The sequence below is a fragment of the Meleagris gallopavo genome, chromosome 2 (assembly GCF_000146605.3).
Source record: "Meleagris gallopavo isolate NT-WF06-2002-E0010 breed Aviagen turkey brand Nicholas breeding stock chromosome 2, Turkey_5.1, whole genome shotgun sequence".
Classification (NCBI taxonomy): domain Eukaryota; kingdom Metazoa; phylum Chordata; class Aves; order Galliformes; family Phasianidae; genus Meleagris; species Meleagris gallopavo.
This window is the reverse complement of record NC_015012.2, coordinates 55473779-55500151: the sequence shown is the minus strand read 5'-3', so window position 1 is coordinate 55500151 and position 26373 is coordinate 55473779. Positions and strand designations below refer to the sequence as shown.

At 37.2% G+C, this 26373-nt stretch overlaps 1 protein-coding gene across 3 annotated transcripts; it reads left to right on the top strand.

The window, feature by feature from the left end:
- Positions 1-2463: 2463 nt before the first annotated feature.
- Positions 2464-26373, top strand: RNF217 (ring finger protein 217). Of its 3 annotated transcripts, none has more exons than XM_019612967.2 (6): positions 2464-2723; positions 10081-10245; positions 15449-15650; positions 22751-22822; positions 23886-23945; positions 25101-26373. In XM_019612967.2, the coding sequence occupies exons 1-6, from the start codon at positions 2484-2486 to the stop codon at positions 25148-25150; spliced, it is 789 nt and encodes a 262-aa protein (XP_019468512.1). In that variant the 5' UTR covers positions 2464-2483; the 3' UTR covers positions 25151-26373. The 3 variants fall into 3 exon arrangements, with proteins under 3 accessions (XP_019468512.1, XP_010705626.1, XP_031408353.1); XM_010707324.3 differs by having other exon boundaries at positions 23886-23955; XM_031552493.1 differs by having other exon boundaries at positions 23886-26373.

Below are 26373 nucleotides of genomic sequence, written 5' to 3'. Positions count from 1 at the left end.
AGGATGAGACTTTTTTTTTGTTTCTGCTTGTTTAGCACAGATGTACTGGATGATAAATTTCAACTGAAAGTACAAGTGTTCTGAAATAAAATACTGATATGTGTTTGGTCTCAGAAGTTGTGGGTGTTCTGTGATGCAGAGAGCTGTTGGAATTAGACTCTCAGGAGGGGTAGGCAGCAGCAGAGGAAGAGTATATTTTTCTTTTCTTTTTAAAATTAAAGTCTATATATGCCTCCTGGGAGCACCTGTGAAGGGCCGGGATTGCTAGAACATGAGCTGCCAGTATTGAAAGACTTGAGCATCAGCAAAGCTTTTCGGGCATCAAGATTTCTAGTAATGTGACTGGATTGCTCGGAGACCCCTATTTCTTGTCAAAAATACTTTGATAAGAAGCAGAGAGCATAAGTAAATACATTTAAGATCACATGATATAGCCATACATTCAGTATTTCAGATGATAGCATCCCTTTTAAAATAGAGATGTGCTGTCATGATGTTGTGATCTTATTGTGCCGTGGCTGTAGCTCATTTTGAATGTGTGTCAAACTGAGGTATTTTGACTTTCTGAGAAGTAGTTTAAAAATTAAAGAAGAAATTTGAGTGATGCCACACACCTGAGTTCAGTTTTCACATGCTGCTTCAGATGCCTTTCTGTCTTCCAGATATAAAACTGGTCATTGCCTCAGCACGTGGGTTCTTGTCTTTTTTTTTTTGTTATTTCTTTGTTTAAAAGTGTCTTCAACCATATACTCCTCTCACTTCACTCTGATCCATGTAAAAGCCAGAATGTTTGAGCCTATCTTTGTTTGCATGTAGTGGTAGTCTTGTCTGGATGTGAAATTTGGAGCATTTGCCTCCTGAGAACAGGTGTACCTCCTCTGTTCCATGGGAAGGTCTCCCTCCACCCTGACCTGTGCAGAGCATTTGCTGTGTTCTGGTTTCCAGATGGACTGCTGCTGTCTTGTAGTTACCTGCTTCCTTTCTTCACTCTGTTTTGGATCCACTGCATTGCTGGGAGACTAAAGGTAGTGCAGTGTGGATTTCTTTTTAAAGTCAATATGAACCATAGGTTTTATAACATTTTGCTGTGTCTTTTTCAATCCTCTAAATGGCTAAATTATTGTTCAGTTAGAGCCCGTGGCTCTGTAACTGGGGCAGCAGTGACAGCATTGTTGCTTTATTTTTTTTTTCCTAGATTAAATACTGCATTAGTAGTCTCTGGTGTAAGATGTCTTTCATCGTCACCATGGAGTAGGGAAATCTGCATCAGAATTTGAGAGGTTACTGTCGTATATAAGAGATTCCAATACCAGAGCCTATTGAAGAATAAACAGTATAAATTAACTGGACTGACCTGCCTTGAAACAATTTCTAGAAAGAGAGGCTGATTCCATCCACAGTCCTCCCTGCACGGAGAAGTTAGGTGAGGAAGGAGTTGAGCTGGTGGTCAGCTCCATGTCTGGAGTCAACACTCATTTTCTCAGCATCGCTTGTGGCAGACGTGAACATGCTCATGCTGGGGCCTTGCAGGCTTCTCAGACCCAGCAGTGTTTATTAACTCGGGCTCAGTGCCAAGCAAATGTAGCTACACTGCTGAGGATGTGCTGTTTTGGCACGGAGTCAGTCTCCAAGTCAGAGAAGTCTGACAGGCGCAAAGGGTGCAGGCCTGGGTCCAACCCTGGCCTAAGATCCAGGACCTGTGTTGCAGGTAACTGGCCATATGGATCAGCTTGAGACCATCAGGCCTTGTTGCATCAGCAACAGTTTCATCCCTGACAGATTGAATTTGCTTCTGTGTGTGTTTCTGTTTTGGTCATCATCTTAGGGATTTTTTAGTGTTGGATTTTTTTTTTAACTTTATGGCACTTCAAGTACTGGGAAAATTTATTAGCTTGGCCAGCCCCGGGCTCAACTGACGTGTTCTGTGCGTGCAGTATGGCATGTACTGAGCTGCTAGCAGCAAGGCAGAGCAACAGGGCTAGCATTGAGTCAGTTGATGATCTTAAATTGACTTTAATTTCTCTGTGTTGTGATTCCCAGCACATTTTGAGGTGAAGCAATATACGTATGTTTCTACTGCCTATTTTCTCAATGTCTTTGTGAGCCACGACAGTGAAGAGTTGGCCATCACAGCTAAAGCTTGGAGTATAGCTTGGGTACTGCTAATTTAAGTTCATGTTTTGTTTTCATGGAGTACATCGCCATGGTACGTACACTGAGACTATATATTTTAAAACTGCAGTTATTATAAGGGTAATTGGCTTTTCTGTTTGGATTTGGAAAGTATCCTCTGGAAAAATGGCTATGTCCTTGGAATAAGTAAAAACAATTTTAAGATGTTATGCTTGATAGTGTGTGGACTGTTAGAGTACTCTGCAAGACAATTCAATTTAATTTAGAATTTGCAAGAGTCTGCTTCTATTATAGTTGCAGAGTAGTACCTTTTCCAAGCAAAAGGTCACGCAGCTCTTCTGTTTTTTCATATGCAGGTGCAGCTGGGACAAGCAGATATAAAATGCCCGATCACAGAGTGCAGCGAACACCTGGATGAAACAACTGTCCTCTATAACCTGCCCCACGAGGACATTATCAAGTATAAATATTTCCTGGAACTCAGCCGCATCGACTCCAGCACGAAGCCATGCCCTCAGTGCAAGCACTTTACAACCTTCCGGAGGAGAGGCCACATTCCTACCCCTGCCAAATTGGAGAACAAATACAAAGTGAGCATGCTTGCCAGAGCTGTGGATTAGATGGCACAGCAAAAGTAGGACAGCATTAGTACATCGATGCTTTAACTAGTTAATTCACTTCTAGCTACTTGAACAGGTGAACTTTAGTCCTTATTTGATAGGTGGCATAATTTTGGCCTGACATCTTTTAATTTTAATAGTATTTTCTTTCTTCTTTCATGTGCAAACAGTAATCATGATCAGAAGAGACTGGGGAAGGGGAATTACACTGTAACTGATAATTCTAGCTGCACAACTGGCAAAAATAGATTATTTCCTGAAAATGAGCAAATGAATTCGAGGTACTTACTATGTTAGGTGACGGCTTCCTGTTGCTTGTTCCTTCCTAAGAACTAGAGATGTTGTCTGTCCTGCCTCTTGGTTATGATTTCTTTAATCCCTTACTAGAGGTTAAAGATTACTGTGGTTTCATGACTCTTAGTACATAAAATTGGAGGAAGATCAAAAAGCATTTTTCAGAGTTCCTTCAAGTAGAAGGTTTGCTTATACCGATTTAAATCGGGGACTAAAAAGCAAGATTTTCAGTTAGAAGAGGCTTTGAACCCTGAAGGTACATCTTGGTTCCGAAAGATGAAAGTTCTGTCTGCAGCATCATGCTTCTCATTAGCTTTACATCCAGTTATTAGATTTGTTGTGGTTAATGTCATGATTGAGCTGGCCTTCCCTGACCAAACCAGTTTTTCTCAGTAGGAGTTTAGATGGTTGTTTAGATAGGCCTAATTACAACATAAGATTGAGCCCAATGTAGGGATTAAAAAGTAAAAGGTTGTGTATCCAGTGCAGTTGAAACTTCAGCAAAGCTAACTCTTGAATTCTGAGCTTCCTTCCTGTTTCTTTGCAGTGTTTGAATTATATATAAGTAGCCACAAAATCTAGTGTTGGACTTAAGATTTTCAGATTCTTGGCATTTTAAGCAAAGGTGGAGGAATTCCAAACTGCAGGTTAAATTCTTTTTGCCTGCAGCCATTCTTCTTCAGCCATCCATTTAATATCCTCTCAGATACAGACAGGATGCATGGTCCAAGGTAGACCAGCTGTTGTAATGCTTTTGCATCAGCTTCTCTTAAGGTTGTGCAGCTGTTGTAAGTAGTATGTGCATGCCAACTCAATTTGTTCATTATCTTCAGAGCACAAAAGAGTCCTTTGCTTATGAATGCTGTGAGTTCAGATGCCATGGTTAAAATGTTCTCACCACTTCCCCAGAAATCCTAATCAAAGAAAGAATCTGAAGCTGCCTGATGCTTGATGTAGTACAAGCCAGAAGCAGTTCCCTGGTCCTGTGATAAAATGTTGTGTAGTCCTGATCTGCAGAGCTAGAGTCTCTTCCTGGGAACACTGTCAAAATATGTACTTTGAGCTGGCTGTACCCATGTGTAAGGAATGTCTAGTTGATACAGGACAGAAATACACTTGGGAAAGTACTGGTAAACAGTACGGACACTCATGGTCCAGAGCTTCAGACTGATCCTTGAACCTGTGTTGTGTTCCATTGTAGGTAAAGTTTTAGCAAATTGGTAGAAGCTCAGTACACAGAAGAGTTGCTACAAGGTCGAGACGTTTAAAAAAAGAAAAAAGTACCTGTCCTTATGTACATGTGGAACTGTGGACCATTATCTCAGTTTTCTTATATTCTAACGTGATTTTTTTCATACATTCTTTTCTGTCTTGAATTATGGGCTCCTTGGAGGTGAAGATTCTTTTTTTCCACATGTAGCATAGAAGAGATCTGACCAAAGACTAGGAGCAATATGAGCAGTAATTGCTTCAGAGGAATTCTGGACTGAAGCACCAGCACTCGAAGTGCTGCCTTTTCAGAATAACAGAGTCATGCATGGGGAAAACCCATGCAGAAAGTTACTGTCAGGATCACAGAAGGGCTTTTCCCAGTACCCTTGCTGTACTATATGCAGGGACAGGAAGACACTGTAAAATCTGAGAGTACGTTTGAAAAGATATTTTTAAAATGTTATTAATGGCTTTCTAACAATAGATACCCTATTTTAAATTATAAATAAAGCTAACATCTAAATTTAAAGAAGGATAAAAGTTATCAGCTTGAGTATTCTTTCTTGGTATATCTGTTTTGTTAGCTAAACTGAGGTAAGCCTAGCAGTTCAGAGTTGGCTACTCCTCATTTTAGAAACCAAAGTCTTGATGTAATCCTTGAAAGTTAACCTGTGCACACACGTTGGCAGAGGAGGAGAGGTAGGAAAGGAAAACTGGCTGTTGAAACATTCTTTATCCTGTTAGTGTCACTTAACAGAACACCATACAGCAGATTAACTATCTAGTATCCTGCATCATGTATTCATGTCACAAGAGGGATCCTAGCTTTAAGTAAGGAAAGATCCCTGCCCTTTGCCTTGAATCAAATTGGGAATGTAAGATTCAATCAAAGAAAAGATTCCAATAAACCTCTGCTGAAAGTTGGTGTGCCCAAGGTCTGAAGAAAATGTGCAAAAAATTCAACAAAATGGTAGTTCAAGTCTTACGCATAGAACAGATGGGTTTCACTAGAGAATGTTGGCTTTTTACTGTGAGTTTATTTTTCTTCTCCCATAAGCCTTAGGTTTCACCTTTTTAGAGTTGGCTTTTCGACCTGTCGTGAAGAAGTTGTTCTTGATTGTTGGGCTTTCTGCCTTAGTCTGTGATGTTCATAACAAAATTCTCTTGGTCACTTCTGTGAAGAGATACCCGTCACGTAAAGTATGTTTGACTTCAGAAGTGTGAAGCTTTTTTTCAACGTGATTCTTACGTAAACTATCTTTTGTTGGAACTGTTGAGAAGTTTCTGAAACTCTAGTGCTCTAGAACTGTCAGGAGTCTGTAATTGTGGAAGTATTGTGATGGTATAGATCTGTGTAGCTGATACTAGTGAGTTCTTCAACTTTTTCTGATCAAATTTGAACCTTGCGTTGCATATACTTTCATGGCTATGTATCACTTCAGTCAGCATTAAGCCTAAACTGCTCATGAAGTGGTAATTTTGCTGTACACTCCCTCTGTGTTCTTAGCTGTTCGTTCTTGCCAACTTGCTTCTGTTCATATTCATGTTTCAGTGCCACACTGGGAACTGGATGAAAGATCAGCTTCAATGGGATACAAGATTTGTTTTGTTGTTGCTTATTTTCAGCTGGTATAGGAAAGAGGATGGATTGATGATGAGGAGGAAGCAACTGTTTTGGCAGTAACCAATAATTATTTTGGAATGAATTAACTGTGTAACTGTAGATAGATATTGTAATTCAACTAATCAGTTAACTGCATAATTATTTCAGTCACTCTAATATGTAGCTAGCATTCCATTAAGCTGCAGAGAATCCTATTAATCTTTCTGCAGCTTCAAGTTCTCAGAAAATTTTTAATGTAAACTTAGTTTTGCTAACGTCATGTCATAGTGGGCAGTGCTTTGTATTGCTGTTACCTACCAATTTTGGAAGGTCGGCTTCTGGGAGGTGAGGAAATGAAAGTTTAAATAATTTCACTGACTGTCTAAGAAAATGGAAATTATTAGCCTCAAAGATCAGCGTGTGAGAAAGTTGAGAACCAAGAGGGTTAGTCTGAGAACTTGTGTAATCTTTTCTATTTCAAGGGAGATTGACCTTCAGCTGTCATAAGTTTGTGTGTATCCTCTCAATTCTGATCAACTGAAATGGAAGTCATAAAATAAATGGAAAAGTTTATATTTGGAAAAACATATTTTTTTCAGAAATAGCGTCTGTTTTGCTGGACTATACTGTATTTTGCTGCTTTGAATTATCTGAATTTGAGTCCTTATTATGATTTATGTACTAATTCTAAAGATAAAGCAAATCATCTGATGGTATTCTCAGAAAAACAGAGGAAGCATGGAGTAAGAATCTGAAAGACTGATGTAGTTGTCCTGTAGTGTTCCTTTTTCTTGAGCACGTTCCGTGCTGGTTCACTGAATCCAAGTTAGAATACATTTAAGGTTGTTGTTTTTTTTTCGTCTACTTCTTCCAAGAAAATAAGGTTAATAGTATTTAAAATAACATACTTCTGTTTGTCTGCATAGTGTATGTTCAGATGGTATGTAATGACTGAGAGAAGTCATGTGCTCATTCAGAATCTTAAATCCATTTACTAATTCAGATTTGTGGAAGATGAAAAAGGAAACTAGTAACTCCGAATCTTGTCATGAAGTAGATCCCTTTAGTTCAATTAATCAGGGCCACTGATTAATGTATTCTGAAATCTGTGATTGCAGCCTCATTTTTTATTTCAGTGTTTTCTAAATGATGTGTTTGGAAAGATCTGATGTCAGTGTGCTACATTTCTTGTAGTTACATGTGTGCTGTAATAGAGCATGTGACAAATGTTTGTTAAAAGTTCAAAACACAAAACAGCAAAAAAAACTTGTTTCAATTTGTTACCAGGTTTCTAAGTAAGCAGTTCTTATTTGCAGCTTCCCAGATCTGTTGGCATGGTGGGTTTGTTTGAGATGGATTCGTTCAGATTCCATCTCAAATGACTGAATATTGTACCTAATAAAAGATTCCAGGTTGTAGAGCACTTAATTGTGACTACACAAGGTCATTGTTTGCCTTAGGCATAATAAACACTGAGTAATGCAATGTGGTGTCTGCTATATCATGTCTTCCTAGCAGTGGATCACTGTGATGTATGGTATTGGAAGACATGATGCTCGAAGAAGATTTTGGGGTTATTGGTCAGGGCAGTAAGCTAGTAACCAAAGGTGACTGTTGTGCATGTTGGATTCTGGAAACATAAATTAGTGCTCTGCATGAATTTCGTTAGTAACAATAAATATTTTTTAGGTTCTTCAGAATGGAGATTTTCCTCTTTCCTCTTAAGCTGTTTTTATGAAGAATTAAGCAAAGATAGCAGGATAGTGTGTGTGTGTGTGTGTGTGTGTGTGTGTGTGTATTTTTTTTAATGTAGTCTTAGCCAGTAGACCAACAAATCTGAGTAAAGGCACTGGTTGTATTTTGTATGTTGGTTGTTATATACTTTGTCTTGGCCATAGGCCATTACCATATTCTCATACAAAAAGTTATAGTTTGTAATATATTTGTTATAACTTCAGCATGTTGTTTCAATGCAAACAAGTTTTGTATGCTACCTACCTGTGTTTCTGGTACCTTATTTCATTGACAGAAAGCATGTAAATGCAGTTTTCTTTTGTTAAGTATTTTAGTGTTTACTGTGGAAAAAATTCCACCCTGTCTTGCTATAACAAGCACAAAGTCATACTTATGCAGGATACAGGACATCAGAATTTATTTCATCTGTTTTTAAATTACATTGTCTTAGTCTGCTAGATATGAAGGAAAAAGCTGTGTTCTAGCATTTGAATACTCTTTTGTTTAAGAGGAATAATGACCAGAAATGGTGACCAACTGAAATGTTAAAACATCTTGTAAAAAGAAAATCTGTCTACATCTCAAGGTTGTCTTCCTTATTTACACTTCAGCCATACAGAATTCTGGAGGGGGAAATGCCATCTTAGATACAGTGAGAAAATTGTTAAATCTTTTGAGCATGAACTCACATTCTTGCACTTGCTGATCTGTAGGTTTGGATTGACTTAAAGAGGTAAGCAGAAGTGGTTCACAGAGCTGAGCAGCACATCATACGGATGATGATACTTTATCATATCTGATAAAGATAAAATACTTGGTTGAACAGTGCTACTCAGAAATATTTCTCATCACAGAAATGAGGCTACGCTCTCAGATGTTGCTGCAATGCAGAAACATTTGTTTTCTACAATTAAAATTAAAGGCAACCACTAAACAGTGGGTCAGGTAGAGACATAAAAGTACTAGCTAGAGCCATTTATCAATTATCATTTAAGTTTTTGCCTTTAGTTTTTCACATTTAAAAAAAAAAAGTCTATGCAGAAAGGGCTTAGGAAGAAGCATTAAGGGCTGCAGACAGCTTCATTTCGATCACTCTTGAGATCAGATCAGCTCTGTATTAGCTTGCTAGTAGTAATGGATGTAATAACTGCATATATGAACAATTCTGGCTGTGCTGCAGCAAACTACTTGAGGCAGATCAGAGTGCCAGCTTTGGCCTCAGTACAGAGCTGAGGTGGCATGGTGTGTCTGAGCAGAGAGCCTGGGCAGCTTGTGTGATGCCAGGACTTCCAAAAGGTGTTCTGTGGGCTTCACCTGGGCCATACCCCAAGAGAGACCTTCCTTTCCTCACGAGTCTATAGTGAGCTGGAGGCAGGAGACAGCTGTGGCTGAGAAGCTTGTTTTGGTTGAATTCCTCAGGCCAGTCTGTGCATTGGCATAGAGTAGGGGCTGTGTTAGGCATGGGCTGTGGATGGGCTGGTGGAAATGAGTGGTTGCATGAGGGTTGTGCCTTCCCCAGCTTCCCTCCATGTATTCATAGCCCTGCTCAAATCATGTGCTACCAAACACATGTAGTGGAGATGTTCCTGAAGCCTGGATGTGTCCATGTCTAATGTGGCTTCTGCTTGTTGCTATCTTCAGTCAAGGACCAGGTGTGTGGCCAGACTTCATGTGTGAGCACCTGCAGAGTGCCTGCGTTGCTTAATGCTTTTACAAATACAGCTCCAGCAGCTTTTTACAAGTAATAGCCAAGCTCTAAAAGGTGTGATGATTGTGTGTTTGTTGTAATGATTCAAAACTAGGAGCAGGAAGAGTAGATCCTCTATCAATGTAAAGAGCTTGGCTTACCTTTTCGGCCATTATTGTGGTTGTTAACAAGTGTGCTGTTTGGCACATGTCTGATCAGAGGTGTCTGGCATCAAACTGGTGGTAGGGGCACTTGACTGGAAAGGAGAAGGGCCCTCACACTTGGCATCTTTTCCCCAGCCTGTTTCTAATAGAAGCTTCAAAACCCATTCTGGTTTCTCCAGGTTCCTGCTAGAAGAGAATTGTGTCCTCTCTGGTAGAAGGCTAGGGAGTGTAGGTTATATCTGGAAGAATGAGATCCATCACAGTGAAAGTTAGCTACTGATTTTTTACCTGGTGACAAGTGTGTTTGGGGCAACCATCTTGGAAGGTATTTTCTTGGAAAGATACTCCAAGATATTATCTTGGAAAACAAGATACTCATGTGCTTTGCTTGTCTGGAGCCTTTCTTGGATTTTAATAATTCTGTATTTTTTTCTCTTTAAAAATAATTTTAAAAAAGAAATCAGTGTTGTGTTGCATAGCTTGTTGAATTTGTTTTTAAAATGGACATTGCAGAAGATGTTAGACCCTCATTGCTGGACAGTTACTCTTTGACTTAAGAGCAGCATTTTTAAAACACGCTTTCCAGTTGGGTCAGTGTATAGCTTGTAAATGTGTGTTTTCCCATTTGTACAGATCCAGTGTCCATCTTGCCAATTTGTCTGGTGTTTCAAGTGCCACTCTCCCTGGCATGAAGGTGTTAACTGCAAAGAGTACAAAAAGGGAGACAAGCTGTTGCGTCACTGGGCCAATGAGATTGAGCACGGGCAGAGGAATGCTCAGAAGTGTCCAAAATGCAAGGTAAGTTGCATTCTAGGGGTGCACAGATGTTAGCTTAAAACTGCTTAAATATTTATGTAGTCTAAATATTTGTAGCTTCTATTCTGGGTTTGAAGCAAAATTCACACTTGCTGTGTAGACTCTTACCTTTGACCCAGAGAGAAAAATGGGTGAGGTATTTTGCTTACCTCCCTGAACTGGTTTCACAGACTCTTAACATCTAAAAGAAACATTAAGAAAATTTTGAGTCTCAACTTGTAATGAGTGTGTTAGTCTGAATTATTCCTGTAACAAAGCTTTAAATAAATATAAAGTTTTAGCAAAATATGATGCTGTTCATCAGGTTTTCCAGAGAGCTCGGAAGAGTTGGGTGAATTTGATGTTGGAGTAAAGCAGGAAGTACTTAAGGACAAGTTAACTAGGAGACACTTTAAGTTTTGGCAAAACCAGAAGATCTTTAGGCCTGTGAAAGGACTGACATTTAGCCCTTTCTCATAAATACTTTCAACAGAATGAAGTGCAGTCTCATGCCCTAAAAATGTCATTTTATGTCCTTCCAGGATAGATGCCTAAATACTTGAATGAGTTTGAACAACCCCCCAGTGGCCCTGCCCCAGTTGCCCTCAACAAAGGTGTTTGTTATGGTTGTTCACTTTTTCCTCAGCAGTTGTCTGCAGCTGCTGACAGTAAGAACTAAAAATCTGGAGATACTTAGTTGCGCTTGGAGCCTTGCTGTGTGTCATAAGGGTATACTTCTCAATTTGTTAAGCTTCTTAATTTGATAATGGGAAAATAAACACATGTGGTGCCATAGTTTGAAACACTTCAAAGCACAAAGAAAAATTAGTAAAGCCGTGAAATCTGTGGTCATTTGTTTACCCTTTCTCTTACATACATGTGACATTGAGTTTTAGCAACTGCCATTTGCTTAGATATGATAGGTTTGAGCCAGTTCTTTAATGCTCAGTTTCTGGGAAGTCTTACAGTAACATCTTTTTACAAACTTCCTTCTGGAGTGGACAGAAGTATCTTATTTTGGTTTTAATCTTTGACTTGTGTCCAGATTGATTTTCGTGACAATGCATATGTTGTTTCTATTGAAATAAGTCATATGAAATAAAGGAGAAAATAATGTACCAAACCAAAAAGTATGAATGTGAAAAGGAAGTAGAGGAGGGTTACTAGCTGGAAAGAAAAGAACAAAGGCTTCCTGCCTTAAACTTTTAATAACCTGACTTTTCAGAACGTGATTCGTGTGACTGTTTTTGCTGCAATCTTTTGAAAGAGAAGGCTATACTTACAATTGTGGACTTACCAAGGTTGGAAAAGACCCCTAAGAGCATCCAGTACAACTGTTCAGCTGTCAGCAGTATTTCCCACTAAACCAGGTCCCTCAGTACAACATCTAAACACTTCTTGAATACCTCCAGGGACAGTGACTCCACCATCTCCCTGGGCAGCCCAAACCAGCACCCGACCACTCAGAGAGGTATTTCCTAGCATCTAATCTGAATTTGCCCTGGTGCAACTTGAGGCCATGCGCTCTAGTCCTGTTGCTGGTTACATGGGAGAAGAGGCCGACTGCACCTCACTAGAACCTCCCTTCAGGTGGTTGTAGAGGCAGCTTAAGTCCCTAATTGTTTGAATTGGGCTGTTGATTTCTAAAAAATTCCAGATTTCATTTGATTTAACACAGGAAAAAAAAAGTAAATAAAACCTGTAGGGTGGAAGATAGCATGAGAAGTTACAGAATTAGCACAGAAAAATCATTTTTAAGTTCTTTCTGATAATGTGATATTATAAATGAATAGCTGAGAAGGAGTTCAGTCTTTCCATAAACTGTACCCAGTTTCTGGTATTTTTCTTCAAGAAATGAAAAAGTTCTTCCTGTTCACAACCTCTGAAAAGCTTATATCAACATGGTTTTTTACACCAACATATTGTTTTTTAAATCAAATCTGTAACTAGCAAATCAAAAGAACCACTTAGTTGGTGGTTGAAATAGTGGCATTGTTTTTTCTTAATCAGATATTGTATATTTTAAAAAGTACATCTTATGCAGAATTCTTTGTCAAGGCACCAAAGGATACCTGGGCATAGAGGGATAACAAACCAAAAGTGAAAAATCTGAGTGTGGGGAGGTTGGAGCTAATTTTTTTTTCCTCTTCAGCCACAGCTCAAAAACTCTATATAAAATATCATGTACTACATTGACTCAGAAAGCTTGTCATATTTCCGATTAAAAAAGAGAAAATAATAAAAGAGAAAACAGGGTTCATAACATACTTTTTGAACTATCTTTTTAAATCTACATAGACAGTGTTTCAAGCAGCATGTTTATTTTTATATATATATGAATATTCTGTTTAAAGAACTTCTTTCATGTTTTGGTTACAAATTTGCAGCAGTCAAAATTTTCAGAAAAGGAAGTAAAATAAATTGAGTGGTGAGTATTTGGTCTTTACTGTGAAACTAAAGCTAATGGAATCTAAAGACAGAAACTTCAGTAAGGTGGGTATTCTTTACTGGGCAGACTTTTAAGGCTATTGGTAACCTAGAAGATATAACTCTGATTAATGTCATAAATTGTGACAGTATTTCACAGATATCTTCTGGAGATACACTTCTGTATATGCAAATTTATAGACACAAAACTTCTTTTTGCTAGCTATATCATGGTTTTTATTTCTCCATGATTACCATGTCTGGGCATGCAGTTGAGAAAACAGGAATACTCTATGGGTGGAGGGACACATCCTTAGGCAAGTATTCACATGTTTTTCAGTGTTTTTTGGTAAGTGCTTTGAACATGTTTGATCATTCATAATGTGAGTACTAGCAGCCACTGTTAAATGAGCTTCAGCCTGATTACTTTACACAGTACGTGGATGCACCTTTAGCACACCTGGTAGAAACAGCTTATATTTTACCTGTTCTCTGCAAGGTATTCTTACAGAATAAAGTGTTACATACAAAATACTTAAGTGTTTTACGTGTGAGTATGTTTAAGTATGCAAATAGTAGAAAGGGCTCCTTTTTTCCGTATCTTAAATTAATTTTTGACATGTTGCTTTTTTTTTTTTAAGAGTAGTATTTTTCTAAACTTGTTATATGCTGCTTGGAGATAGCATAGATCATTTCTCAATTTCAGTTGAGGTTAATAACTTAAATAGACTATGGTTCAATGAATGTGGTTAATGTTTTTCATATAAAGCCTGAAAAGAGGGAGAAAGTCAAATTGACCTTTTTTTTTTTTTTTAAGTTAAAAAGCACCATGTGTAACTTCAAAAATTGGTATAACTGCATAGATTTTCTTCCAGTTTACGTGTACTTCAGTGCTTAAAAGTGAGAGCTTTGAAGTCAAGCAGCTTATAAAGCTCAGCAATGGTGTTTTCTCAGGTACTTGTGGAAAAACAAGGAACCTGTCATGCAGGTAAAGGAATGATAGAAACAAATAAAATCATGTTGGGCTTCTTCAGAATAGATGGGGATGATTGTATAGTCAGCCTATTTGCGTCCCTTCTATTGGATGAAATCTACTTTCCACCAAGATGTGACTTATTATAGCACAGTAAGTTTTTGTGAATGTCTTTCCTGTCTTATTCATAAAATAAGTGTTTGAAAGTGCAGAAATCTTGAGATTGCCTTCATTGGCACAGTGATGTTGGCACACCTACTTCTGACTACATCTGCCTTGCAGTCTTTTGCTGAAAGAAGTGCCAGTAGAAAATGTCAGCTTGTTACCTATGTAGAGTACCAGTTTCAGCAGCAGTTGAGATGAAAGAAATTTCTCAGATTCTAGATGAAGCTTGATCAGTACCACTGTTGACTCTCTAAGGAATGTCAGATGGCCCCAGAAGATGCAAACATCTGTTGAGTTTAGAGGCTTCAGTTGCACCTGAGCTTTCATCACCTCTGGTGCTTGCAGGGCCATTAAGTGGTGATGTCTATACCTGTACTCTCTGCAAAATAAATATGGGTTGATATGAGTAAGAAATTAAGGAGGAATCATCACGAGTTTCAGCAAGAAAGATATAAGGAGTGAAGACTATTCCCAGGGAGGGTCTGGAACAAGTAATAGTCTCACCCAGTATGGGTATGTTGTTCAAAGACAAAGCTTGAACCAGTCTGGTCTGCCTTTGGAGTTAGCCCAGTGCTGAGCTAGGGATTAAAATAGATAATCTCTGGTTACTTCCAAACACAGTTACTGTGAAATTTTATCTGTTGTTGCATTATGGAGCATGTGTGTGGGGTCGTGCTATTTATCCATTTTGTGAGATAGGCAAAGTTTGTTTTTTTTTTTTTTTTACCACCACCCCATTAGCAGTGGTTTTAGTTGGCAAGATTAAGAAGAGAGGCAGTCTAGGGGAGTATGTTTCATTCTATCACATTATGCACTGCAACAGTAATTATACAGCTACTTCTAAGTTTCTTGAAACTGTTAACTGAAATTGAATCCTTTAAATGTGTGCAAAGTAAGTAAATGCAGAGGAGTATATGGAAGTAAAGAAATAGTAAATAAGGTATTTCATGCAGAAAATGATTGGAAAGGTAGAAGCAGAGCCTAGGCAGCTCACCTTAATGCTATACTGTAGGCATTGTAAAAGTTTATTGTATTTTTTCATAGATTTTTTGGAATCTTTCTTTTAAACACTTAAAAGCAAAACAAACAAACAAAAAAAACAACATCCCGTGCTTTCCAAGTCCCTCTTTCTACAGCAGAATCTTTGTAGTGCTTATTACAAAATGCCAAATCAATTTGTGGTAATAATGAGAAAGAGTGGGGCCACAGGTGCCGTGAGAGGGAAACCCATCTATGGAGGGGTCATACAGAGTTCAAAACTTATTTACTGTGCTGCTTTCTTTCCTAATAAAATTTGATGCTAATTTGTCTACTTGAGTAATAAAAACAAGTTTTCATCTTAAGGCAGGGATCTTCTGAGACAATGGCTGTTTAAATGAAAGGGAAGAATGACGTAGGAAGGCATTTCTTACGTAAAAGCCTGGAAACAGCTGTAACTCATGTTTGATCTGAAGCATGCCTTAAAAAAACATAGTTGTCTTAGCACAGCTGCTGTATCATTTAATGCAGATGCTGAGTTCCATGGTGGGCTGCTTGCAGTATCTTCTCATCTGCCGCATGTGGGCTGCGTTGGAGTATTGCTTGCTTTCCTTCACTTCTGGGGTTAAAAATAATCTTTTCTTTTTCCTTCTGTTCCTAAAGATCCACATCCAGAGAACAGAAGGGTGTGACCACATGACCTGTTCCCAGTGTAACACTAATTTCTGTTACCGCTGTGGGGAGAGATACCGCCAGCTCCGTTTCTTTGGAGATCACACATCAAACCTCAGTATCTTTGGATGCAAATACCGCTACCTCCCCGAGAGACCACACTTGAGGAGATTAGTGCGAGGCTCTGTCTGTGGTGAGTGGATAAATGCACTTTGTAGAGAGCTGCATAAAAAGGTGATTGAGGCAGGTGGGGTATCAGTATCTTAAAGGTATGTATGTATAGGTTTAAAGTGTAGGATGGGCAGCCTCTTTTTTAGCTATGTAAAAAATGATTTACTAAGTATATTAGAATATATTTATAGTCACTTTCATGAGCATGGATTATTATGAATTATGTGTGGTTAACTGTGTCCTATTTTGGTAGCTTGCGTTTCCTAATCTTTTTTCATAGTATGTAAGCAAACTGTAAATCTACCCAAGCAAACTGACAAAAATATGTCTCGACGTAGGCTAGCCTTAAAGAATAACTTTAATTCTATTGAAAACTTAGTTTGCTTCTGATTACCTTCTTGTGACTTCAGATACCTAAATAGACCACCTCACATGTTGTAGCTGTGAAACTGCCATACTGTAGTTTCACATGAAGATCTTTCAGTGAAACAACTTTGTTCAGTTTTACCTTAAAATTTCATATTTCTATTTTTTCATATTGTTGTACAGCTACCTTTATCAGACTGTATTTCTTTCTGCTGTTGTACAAATCAAGAAGCACTTGCTCAAGCATGCTGTGAAAGCAACACCAGGTCAAGTAGCAGCAGAAATATAGATCCATTGGATGAGCTGACTGTAGCTGAACAAAGGCAATAGCACAAGGTTTGGTGACTGATGCAGTGGAGTCTGGCATCTCAGATACATGTTAGATTGGAGTGTGCCTGTACAACACTTGGGATGATTATTTCCAAAAATGGATTTAGGTACTGAACTGAGGGATACCTGAGCTTTCAAGTAGGAACAGAGGAGAGAAGGAAGCATCTGAAATCCTACATTTTTCCACTAAACTTTTCAGGTCTTGTCTGAAGTTTTGTTACTTGCTACCAGTTGATGACTGCTTATTAGTTTGGTCCTCAATAGCTCTTCTAATAGAAAGTAGATCTCTGTGATTTCACTAACAGAAAGATACGAGACTGTCAATATACATTTGTCGGATCTTATGTCATTCTTCTAAAAACATACAGGAGAAATGAGTCAGAGCAGGAATCTTTTTAGACGAACCTCTGAGTGAAAGATTTGTCTGAATAAAACATCATTTGGATTTGAACCTGACTTTGTTTTGATAACCAAAGCACTCAGGCTTATTCTCTTTACGTATATATAGGAGGGCACTTATCCTTTAGCTGTTAGCTTTGGATCTGAAAAAAGGATCGAACTTAAAATGCAACTATGTAAATTAATTTATCTCAAGGGAATATTGTGATTTTTTTTTTTAAAGATAGTCTTGATTTGGTTTGAACTAGTATACTTGTCTCAACTTACATAAGCACAAGAAAAATAAATTTTTAGATTACTTGTTATTTTATGTATGCATTAACTTGAGTAATTGTAGTTAGTTTGTATCATGTAAAGCTATATGTAACATGATAGAAAATAGTTCCATTAGGTGTTAAAAGCTGGAGACCTGTTAAGGAAAATGGGACATTCTGAACTGTGAATTAAGGCACAGGAATTGGAAAAAACCTGGAATTCACCTCAGATGAGGAAACTCTTTCAGTTTACACGTTGTTTGATGTCAAATGTAGAGTTAAAGGCAAGAGTCCGAATGTGTGGAAGTAGAAGTCAGCAGACCTGTGGTGAAAACAGTGCTCCCGAGCCAAATATGTTCCACTAAAATACTAGGTGACTTCCATTTTAAAGTAGCATAGGAGTTGACACTGGACTCATAGGCTTGCTAAGAGGAATTAGTAGCTGATCTGCAAGTTTTTTACAACCAAGAAACCTGCAATGTATTTATAATGAATGTCAGTAAATAATACAGACCCCATTAGTTTGACTTCAGAACCTCATAAGATTTTTGATCAAACTTTGTAAGAGAGAATTAAAAATACGGAAATAAATAGGAAAATGGATAAAAAATCAAAACAATTGGATATTTTCACGTTGCATTTTCTAGAGTGAAATTCCAGCACATGAGAAGTACTATTAAAGACAATGCTGGCACTACAGCATGTAGGTATAAACTGTTCATGAATAAATGTAAGCTTAAAATTCAAGGGCTATTTTGAAGTACTGCGTAATGTTTCAAAAAAACTTCCAGTAAAAGCAACCACAATATAAGCTGCTTTGCTGTGATAGCAAGGGACTGAGTTCAGGGACATCCCATTCTTTGCTATTCACATGTAGAATCATGGGTAATGTTATCCCAAGATTAAACTTGTTTTGTTTGATGCAGATAAAAACATAAGCAAGTATTTTGTTTATATGAAAATTACATGAAAATTATATTACCAAACATTACATGATGTCTTAATTTTTCCAATGCCTAACACATAAAAGTTGACATTTTTCAATGAATGTGCATAATGCTAATTTTAAGATTATGTTCTCCTCTTTCTTGTTGTATGTTTTTTTTTTTAGGTAAATAGTAATACTTGTCATTTCTTTTTCAAAAAAAAAAAACAAACTATTACTGGTTTAAAAGAGAATTAGTTTATAGGCAAACAGTAGCTTGGAGGTAGTAATGAAATGTGGAAGCACATGTAACAGTTAAAATTCAGTGGTAAAAATGTGTATGTTCGTAATTATAAAAGTATGCATAGAGAAGGCATAAGATATTTTGCTTTCATTTCTCTTTAAGTATACTTGTGGTTTGCCTAAATTAGTAAGCCAAAAAAGATTACTGAAGCTCCAATCCTCAGTCCAAATTTCTCTGGGGGTTTCTTTCCTGCGCTGTCATTGAGTTATTTCCTACAGCAATGTTCATCATTTTAATAGAGCTGAACTTGCTAGGGAATGTATTTGTTGACTGTGATTTTTAGCTTTACTTGTTAACACCCAAATCCACAATGATTCAAAGAATTCTACATTGATACTTGTGACCCTAAATCCTTCTGTCATCTCTAGCTGGACTTGTAGCTCTAAATGTAAATACATTGTCTTTGTCATTAGGTGTCACAGTGCAAGACTGAGCTCTGACTCTGTTATGAGAGTCAGCAGAAAGAGGAGGTTGTAGCAGAGAAGCAGGCTGTTAAAAACAGATTTCTTAATTTTAGTAGCATGTAAAATATTAAAAAATTGATTTAGTGTAGTGAAATGTCACTGCTACTTGGCTAAGTAGTGGGAATTAAGAGAACACTGTCTTTGCTGCCAGTAGGAGACGTAATGTGTTGCTAGATGCTTTTTCTGATGTATTTTATTCTCTTACTATGGAGAGGAAATACTCCTTTAAGTAAATGTGGTGATTTTGTAGTCTGAACAGAGAAGGTTCTTTGGTTTGTTTCTACTAAATCTGGGTAGATGTAGTCCATAGAAAGGGAAGAACATTTCTTAGCAGATTGGCATGCTGTCATTTTCTGTCAAGCAGTAAATGTTTGCGTCACAGACTTCTTTAATAAAAATAAGGGGAAAACCTTTATGGCAGCGTAAATTTCAACAGTTTTCATTGAGAATAAATGGTTTTGTAAAGTTGAAAGCAGAAGAAAATATACTGGGTGCAGAAGTGATTGCTTTTTCTTGATGTCACTTCTCTCCCCACCTTAGCCAGCTATGACAAATTAGAGAGCTGGGTGATGACCAAACGGCATGAAGTTAAACAAAATCAAATATATTCCATACCTGGGAAGTGGCAACCCAGGCTATACATGCTGACTGGGGAATGAAACAGTTGAGATCTTTAGAGGAACTTTATCCTGTAGCCAGCACTGAAGGATGAAGTTGCTAGGACTGTGAGTATAGAAAGCTGATCTGGAGATTTCATCCTCATGCTAATTAGATTCCTTTTGGTTCAGTTGTTGAAGCAGAATGTTTGATTGCAACTTGAGTTAGTGATGAATTGATTTGGGTTGATTTGGTTATTGACCTCAGGAAGGAAAAACGACGTTTAGCTGTCTTAGGTTTAAGATGCCACTTAAGAGCCACTTGAATTGGATGAATCATGTTCAAAGTCAATTGCTACATACTTACTACATAGATGCGCAGCAAGACACAAGATGTGATTAAACAAGAAGTTCTGTGTGTGGTGAGTAGTATCTCAAACAGGATTCTGAAAGCAGCACATTTTTATATCTGATTGACACACACTGCTGTCCCAACATGGAGTGCAAGATGCACTTTATGCATGGTTTTGAGCACTGTGGAAGGAAGCATACGTTTTGAGGATCCAGTCTTCATTGTCACCTTTATAGTTGCTTTGACTTGTACGAAGTTGCCTATGCACGTTTGACTGGACTTCTTAAAGAGATGCAAACTTGTATTAGCATTTAAATTATGTAGATGTGACTATTCAGACACTTGTAATGCCTGCTTAATTATATACACACAAATAGACTATTTTTCCATATCCTAACTGACTGAATTTGTTTTCTAAAGCTAATGTATGAATTTCTTAGAATGACGAAGAATTCTCTGAGATTTGTAAATATTAACCCCCCCTCCCCCCCCAAAAAAAAAAAACACAACCAAACCAAAGTTATGCAAAAAAAAGTTTAGGGAAATATTCTTTTTCATTTTTGTAGAAGAATCAGATTCTGTATATCAAAACTAATGAAACTTCTCTGAAACACTTGCAAATACAGTTACTACTTTACTACAAATAGCTAAATCTTCATGTTGAGTGAGTCTGTAGAGAAATTGTCTGCTATTATTTTGATTAGAATTTTTTAAATGTACTTTTTTTTTTTTGGCTTCTTTTACTTGTAACACTGTATGTAATTATCCTTAAAAACTAACTTTGGGCTTACCTGAAATGACTATCATAACCTACACAGGCAATCAAAGACTTTGTTCTACTCTTGGGCAAGGTTTACATTTGCTCTTTGCTAGTGATTTTGGAGCTACCAGAAATAGGACAACAAATTAGTGTGTCATGACTCTCTCTGAGCTTCATAGTCCTTCACAGAGTGACAAATGGTATATGTCAAACTGCATTTGAATAGAAAGCAATTTAGACATACAAAACAGAGTATTCTACGTATTTGTTTCATGCCATCTTAATAGCAGATTATTTGAGTAAAAAATAGGTATCTGCTGCTTTGCAGTGATTGGTGATGTTTATACTCCTAGCCAATAGTGATCTGTGTGTCTTGCTTACCTTGTTAACTTCTTTTTTTATCTTTACCTTTGTAAAAAGTTAAATTAAGGACCTAAATGTAATAGGTATCTAAGTAGAAAAGGAATTCTGTTTCATTTCTGAAGTCTTCTGAGGAAGAATGCATTGTTAAATAAAGGGAGATAGAGATAGTGAACTGGTTGTCCCATGATGATGAAAGGTCTCTATCCTGTAAGATCTTGTAACTAATAGACTACACAGTACTCAGCTTCATATTCACAGGCAGAAGGGGAAAAACAAACATTCATGCTTTATTGCTGCTTTAAGTTTGTTTGTCAAATGTAAATAAACAAGTTCTTAAACTGAATTAGCTTCAAAAACATTCTTTATGTGGGCAAAGAAGTGACTCTGGTTTAAAAAAAACAAAAAACAAAACACACGCACACACACGCACACACACACACACACACACACACACACACACACACAACAACCAGCTTAACCATTCTGCAGATTCTTTTGGTGTGTACTTAATCACCAATTCAGTAGATTAAGTTTAGTAGTTTTTGTACCAAACATGCAACAATCTCTTAAAATTCAAATTACGTGATTGTTAGCCCATGGAAAGCTTATATTCAAAACAGAATTTGTAAGCTTTACTTCAAAATTGTTAAAGCTCCGGTAATTTTTAAAATGGTTTTAGTCACTTTTTTTTTTCTTGATGTTTTTTCATCACTCTACATTCCTCCCCGTACTTGAATAACTTATTTAAGGCAATGACAACTTCTATGTTTACAGACTGCAGTGCAGTGGAATCTCAGGAAGGTCTGCCATTGGGGTGCCTAGCAACTAGAGTAATACCAACAATACTTGCCAACTTTTTCTTCTAGGAATTAATGTTTCCTACTCACAACACTCCTGTGAAATTTAAAAGCTATCAAAAGAAAAGCATGAAAAGGACTGATTCATTTAACCACTGCAAATGCTTCCAAAATATCTCATTTTTCCTTTCTGCTGCCCAAATTAGTGGCTAAGGTTATGGAGAGATTTACATCATTGTTGAATGAAGTAATCCATTTATTGAAATCTGATACAAGTGGCTTGAGAGAGGGAAGGGCAGAGAAGAGAGAGATAATGAACTCACTCTTCCTCTCTTTCCAGAGGTAATCTTTCAAACACATGCTTAATGTAAGAATTGCTTAATTTCAAATCTGTGTTGAAACAGCTGGTACGTTAGTAAGCATGCCTACCCTGCTGTGTTTTCACACTTCTGAGATGACTGACTTCATTGAAATAGCTATCCAGCCAACTCAGTGAAAGATTCTGCTGTTCAGTTGAAAGTATTAAACACAAGAAAAATAATTTGGATTCAAAGTTCAGCTTTGACTCAAGTGTTTTGGAGGGTACCCTGCCTTGCTTCCCTGCAGTTCTACAGATTATAAACTCAAAGTTATGAGTGTGAACATGCTTCTTTTGCTCTTAGCCTTATGTACCTTATTTGTATAAGAGCAGCAATATGGTTCCAAAATAGTTGACTGTCTTTTGATTTAGGCATAAATCACAATGTATTCGAGGGCTCCACCACAGCTTTTTAAAGCCTGCAAAAACATCTGTAGAAACCAGCTAATCTCATCACCTTGAGCCAATCTAAGCTCTTGAAGATGTTGGTTTGCTTGGCTTCTTTCTGGGGTTGTTGTACTGTAGGATGTTGGAGGTGCCAGAAGATAGTAGCTTGATATCCATCATGTTCCTGTCATAATGCCTAAGAGATTCCAGAATAAAAGTAAATGCGAATTAATTGTTAATGTACAAGATGAGCTGTGCTCAGTTGAGGTGGGTGAAGAGAGCAGAGAAAAATATGTAGATAGCTCCTGTATGAATTTGTACAGTGACTTTACAAATAGGGATCGTAGTAAGTATAAAAAATAATAAACTGACTCTTGTGAGAGGTCAGATACACAAATATTTGTGGATTACTCAAAAGGAAAAAACAGAATGCTTAATTTGAATTGTTTGTGAATTATCTATTTCAGCTGGAAAGCTACTCATTACACCCCTAATACTGATTCTGGGACTGGCACTGGGAGCCGTAGCTGTTGTAGTAGGTAAGAATAACATAAATGATTGGGTCTGATTTTGCAGTGATTTTCTGTATGACTTTAGCATCTCAGTGGGTTTATCTCTAAGAGACTTAGATTAGGCAGACATTTCTTAGATGCGTTTCTAGTATGAAGCACATGCATTTTTTTTAAATGACTTGTCTTTAGAATCTTTTTCTTCCTTGCATTTCATGCCTATTAGCTTTATTTCATATTTTTCAATTATTTGCTTAAGGCTTTTTTGAAACTAAGTCTTTAATATAGTTTAAAATACCAAAAGGGCTTGAGCAGCCTAACTTGTGCCCTCCCTTTTGTCACCTCAGTGGATCAGAGTTCTAATATCTTGGCCATATGCATGACAAAATTTTGGAGGTGCCAGCTATAGTCCCAGCATCCCTCCATCTTGATGATGCAACAACAGTAAGGAGAAAAAAGCAGTGAATTAGGCTGAGTCAATCTCAGTCTGATTTAATGCATAGACTGCCAAACTGAATTCCATCACAAAAAGATGTACCATAAACTAATGTGATATAGTTTCAAAGCTCTATTAATGTGGTTGTATTTATTGTGAATACAGTTATTCTAGCAAGTGTACTCTTTGTCCTTAGTAATTTCTGCTTTAGAAATAAGCCATAACAATAAAAATATTATTTTGGTAATACTTCTAAAGCCAGTAAAGAGTATTTTGCTCTAGTGATCTGAAATAATACAAGCTGGGGAAAAAATAAAAATGCCTTAAAAAATTATATTACTGCAAAACTGTTCAGAGAGTTGCCAAAGTGCTGTTAAAAGTTTTTAGTTTGTATCTTATACAAAATAAAACTTGGTTCAGGAATTAATTTTTCAGGAACTAATTTTTAGCAGGAATTTTGTTGTAATCTAAACAGGGAAAGTGTAACTTAACTGATTGCCAGAGAGACTGTTGCAGGCTGGGTTTTCTCTGCTTGTCTGAATTCCTTCTGTAAACTTTTTTGAGACATATAGAGCTGTGTCTTAATACTCTCTACATATAAAGAAAGAACACGGTGCATTTTTTGATGCCTTTTTTCTTATTTTCTTATTTTGACAGGTTTATTTGTGTTTCCTATCTATTGCCTTTGTAAAAAGCAGAGGAAGAGGTCACGGACAGGTATGCCCTGGTAAGGATGGGCCATACTCACTGAACTGAGCTGGTCCTGCAAAGGACTATACACGATTTGTGCAACAGAGCAATACAGTGCTGGTAACGGCATCACAGCCATCGCCCTGGAAGAAGAGTGGGGGATCTCCTGCATCTTCTCTCAGCTGAAACACTACTGCAGACCAGAAAGCCTCTTTGCTCTGGTGCACTCTGAACAGGATGGGCCCCCTGACTGCTGCTTTTAAAATATTTTTTCTATTATTATTACTTTGAAGAGGTTTTTTGAAAGATTTAAGTCTAAGTTCATGAACTAGACAATCAAAGTCTGTATTTTAGCCACAACTCTACTACCGATTTGGCCTGTGAAGAAATCATTTAACTGCTAACGTGTTCCATTTAACTTCAGTGTTCGCCTTTAAGGGGGGAAATGCTTAGAAGTGTTTGGACTCTTACTGTATACTGAGCATACTACTTTTGGTATTAAATACTACTTCTGTAAATAACTTCCATCACACAGCATTCTGTTCAGCATACCAAAACCCCATCACATGCCAGGATATGACAGCTGGTTATCTTCTGAGTTGTCCTACTAGAGAGCAAGAGTTTAGATTATGTTTGTGCAGCATGGATTGCCACAGCCAAATAACAGTGCCTCAGAAATATTTTTACTATTATTGAGACTTCATGATACTTACAAATATGCTGGTTGGTTTTCCTTTTGTATTTACTTTTTGGAAGTCTGTTAATATTGATTAGAAATGGCCAGAGGAGTTTGCCAGAGGAGTACAGCATTTTGAACCTCTCTCAGTACAAGAAAAGATTTCAAGGGTTTAGATAACAAGAAGTAACTTGAGACAGAACAGGCAATTGATATCCGCTGAAATATGACACAGAACATACAAGGAAATGAATTTGAAGAGAAGCTGGAAACCTGTTCTTCTATTCTGAACTAGCATATAGTACATAATCTACACACTAGGTGTGTGTGGAAGATTGACTTAACGAAATCCTATAACCTAAATAGCATGTACACTTGCTTTGTAAGTAGCCTACGTAAGTTTTAGAGCATCCACTGGTGTTTCATGAAGAAGATTTTGAATTCTGGTTAAAGGAAGTGATCGTTAATTATTAGGAGACCATTTCATTCTTATTCTCTACTTCCAGTGTCAATGTTCCTGGTGTGTAACAGATCTGAAGAGAATAGCAATCCATGACCTTTATTCCTGAACTTCAGAGTACCTCTGTTCGTCACTGGACTTCTTTCTCATCACTTCACTACAAGGGCAATGTAATTTGGAGTTGAGACTAAATTTTTCATTTCTAGTTATAATCAAAATGTATCATACAAATACAACTTAAAAGAAAATAATGAAGTTGTGTTAACTGTGATACACCAAAGTGAGAAAATTAGGAAAATACCTACTTATATTAAAAAGAGCTGTGATCTTGAAGGTTAGATTTGTAGTGTGAAGGTACTTTTTGAATGTTTGAAGACACGTACATGTGTATATATATAGATGCATATTTATGTGGGAGGGGGGAAAGGAAGATAATCAGTGCCCTAAGTCTACAGACTTCAAAATTAACACTCAGAAATAGTATATCTTTTGAGAGGGTTTACTTTGTACCTCCTTCTCCGAAAGTTATTACACCTGAATCTAGTTGTAACTTTTAAGTAAACAGTCCATTTCCCCACCAACATAATACTCTTATCATAAGATACTCACTCTGACTTCAAAGCCTCAGCGGAAGAACTGATGAATTCTGTTTACTTAGAAACACAAATATCAGCTTACTATAGTTGGCTAGTATGTGTCTTTTTCAGACAGCTTCTGGTTTTGTTTCCTGGTTCTTTTTTCCTTTTGTTGAAACCGTGAACGCAAGCATACTGTAACAGTCAACAGTACTTAATTTTTTGTTTGAACTTAAGGGCGTGTTAACCCTGTTGTTCTGTCAGTTGAAATAGTACCTTTGTAAGATGTGTTAATTAAGATGGGAAGCAATGACATTTAGAAGTAAAGTTCAAATACTATTCTCAATGCAAATGCACCTGCTAATTAGATTTCTTCTTCTATAACTCATCACTTTTCTAGTTCTGTTTTATCAGCAGGTTGGAAGCTGCCTTAAAATCAAGTCTTGGTTTTGAGTGTTTTCTGAGACCATACATATCGGTTGTCTTTGGCTTACTCAGGGATTCTTATTCCTTTGTTTAAATGTCAAATAATGATAATATTTTTGTATTATTTAGAAAATTTCAGACCTCAGAGAGTGAGAGATGCATTTATATATACATAAATAGATTTCATTTTGCAATACCTGTAATATCATGTCGAACTATTCCACTTGAGAATGTTTTAGTACTTGAGGTTATCTGTAACTATACAATGTGTTAATTTCCTTTCTTTTCCTGATTCCTTATAAACTATGTGAGATACTA

Bases quoted from the DNA above. Each gene is read 5' to 3' on its own strand.
- RNF217 (XM_019612967.2), top strand. From the start codon at position 2,484: ATGCAGGTGCAGCTGGGACAAGCAGATATAAAATGCCCGATCACAGAG. The intron at 2,724-10,080 runs GTGAGCATGCTT...CCATTTGTACAG, and splicing joins AATTGGAGAACAAATACAAA to ATCCAGTGTCCATCTTGCCA. The intron at 22,823-23,885 runs GTAAGAATAACA...TTATTTTGACAG, and splicing joins AGCCGTAGCTGTTGTAGTAG to GTTTATTTGTGTTTCCTATC.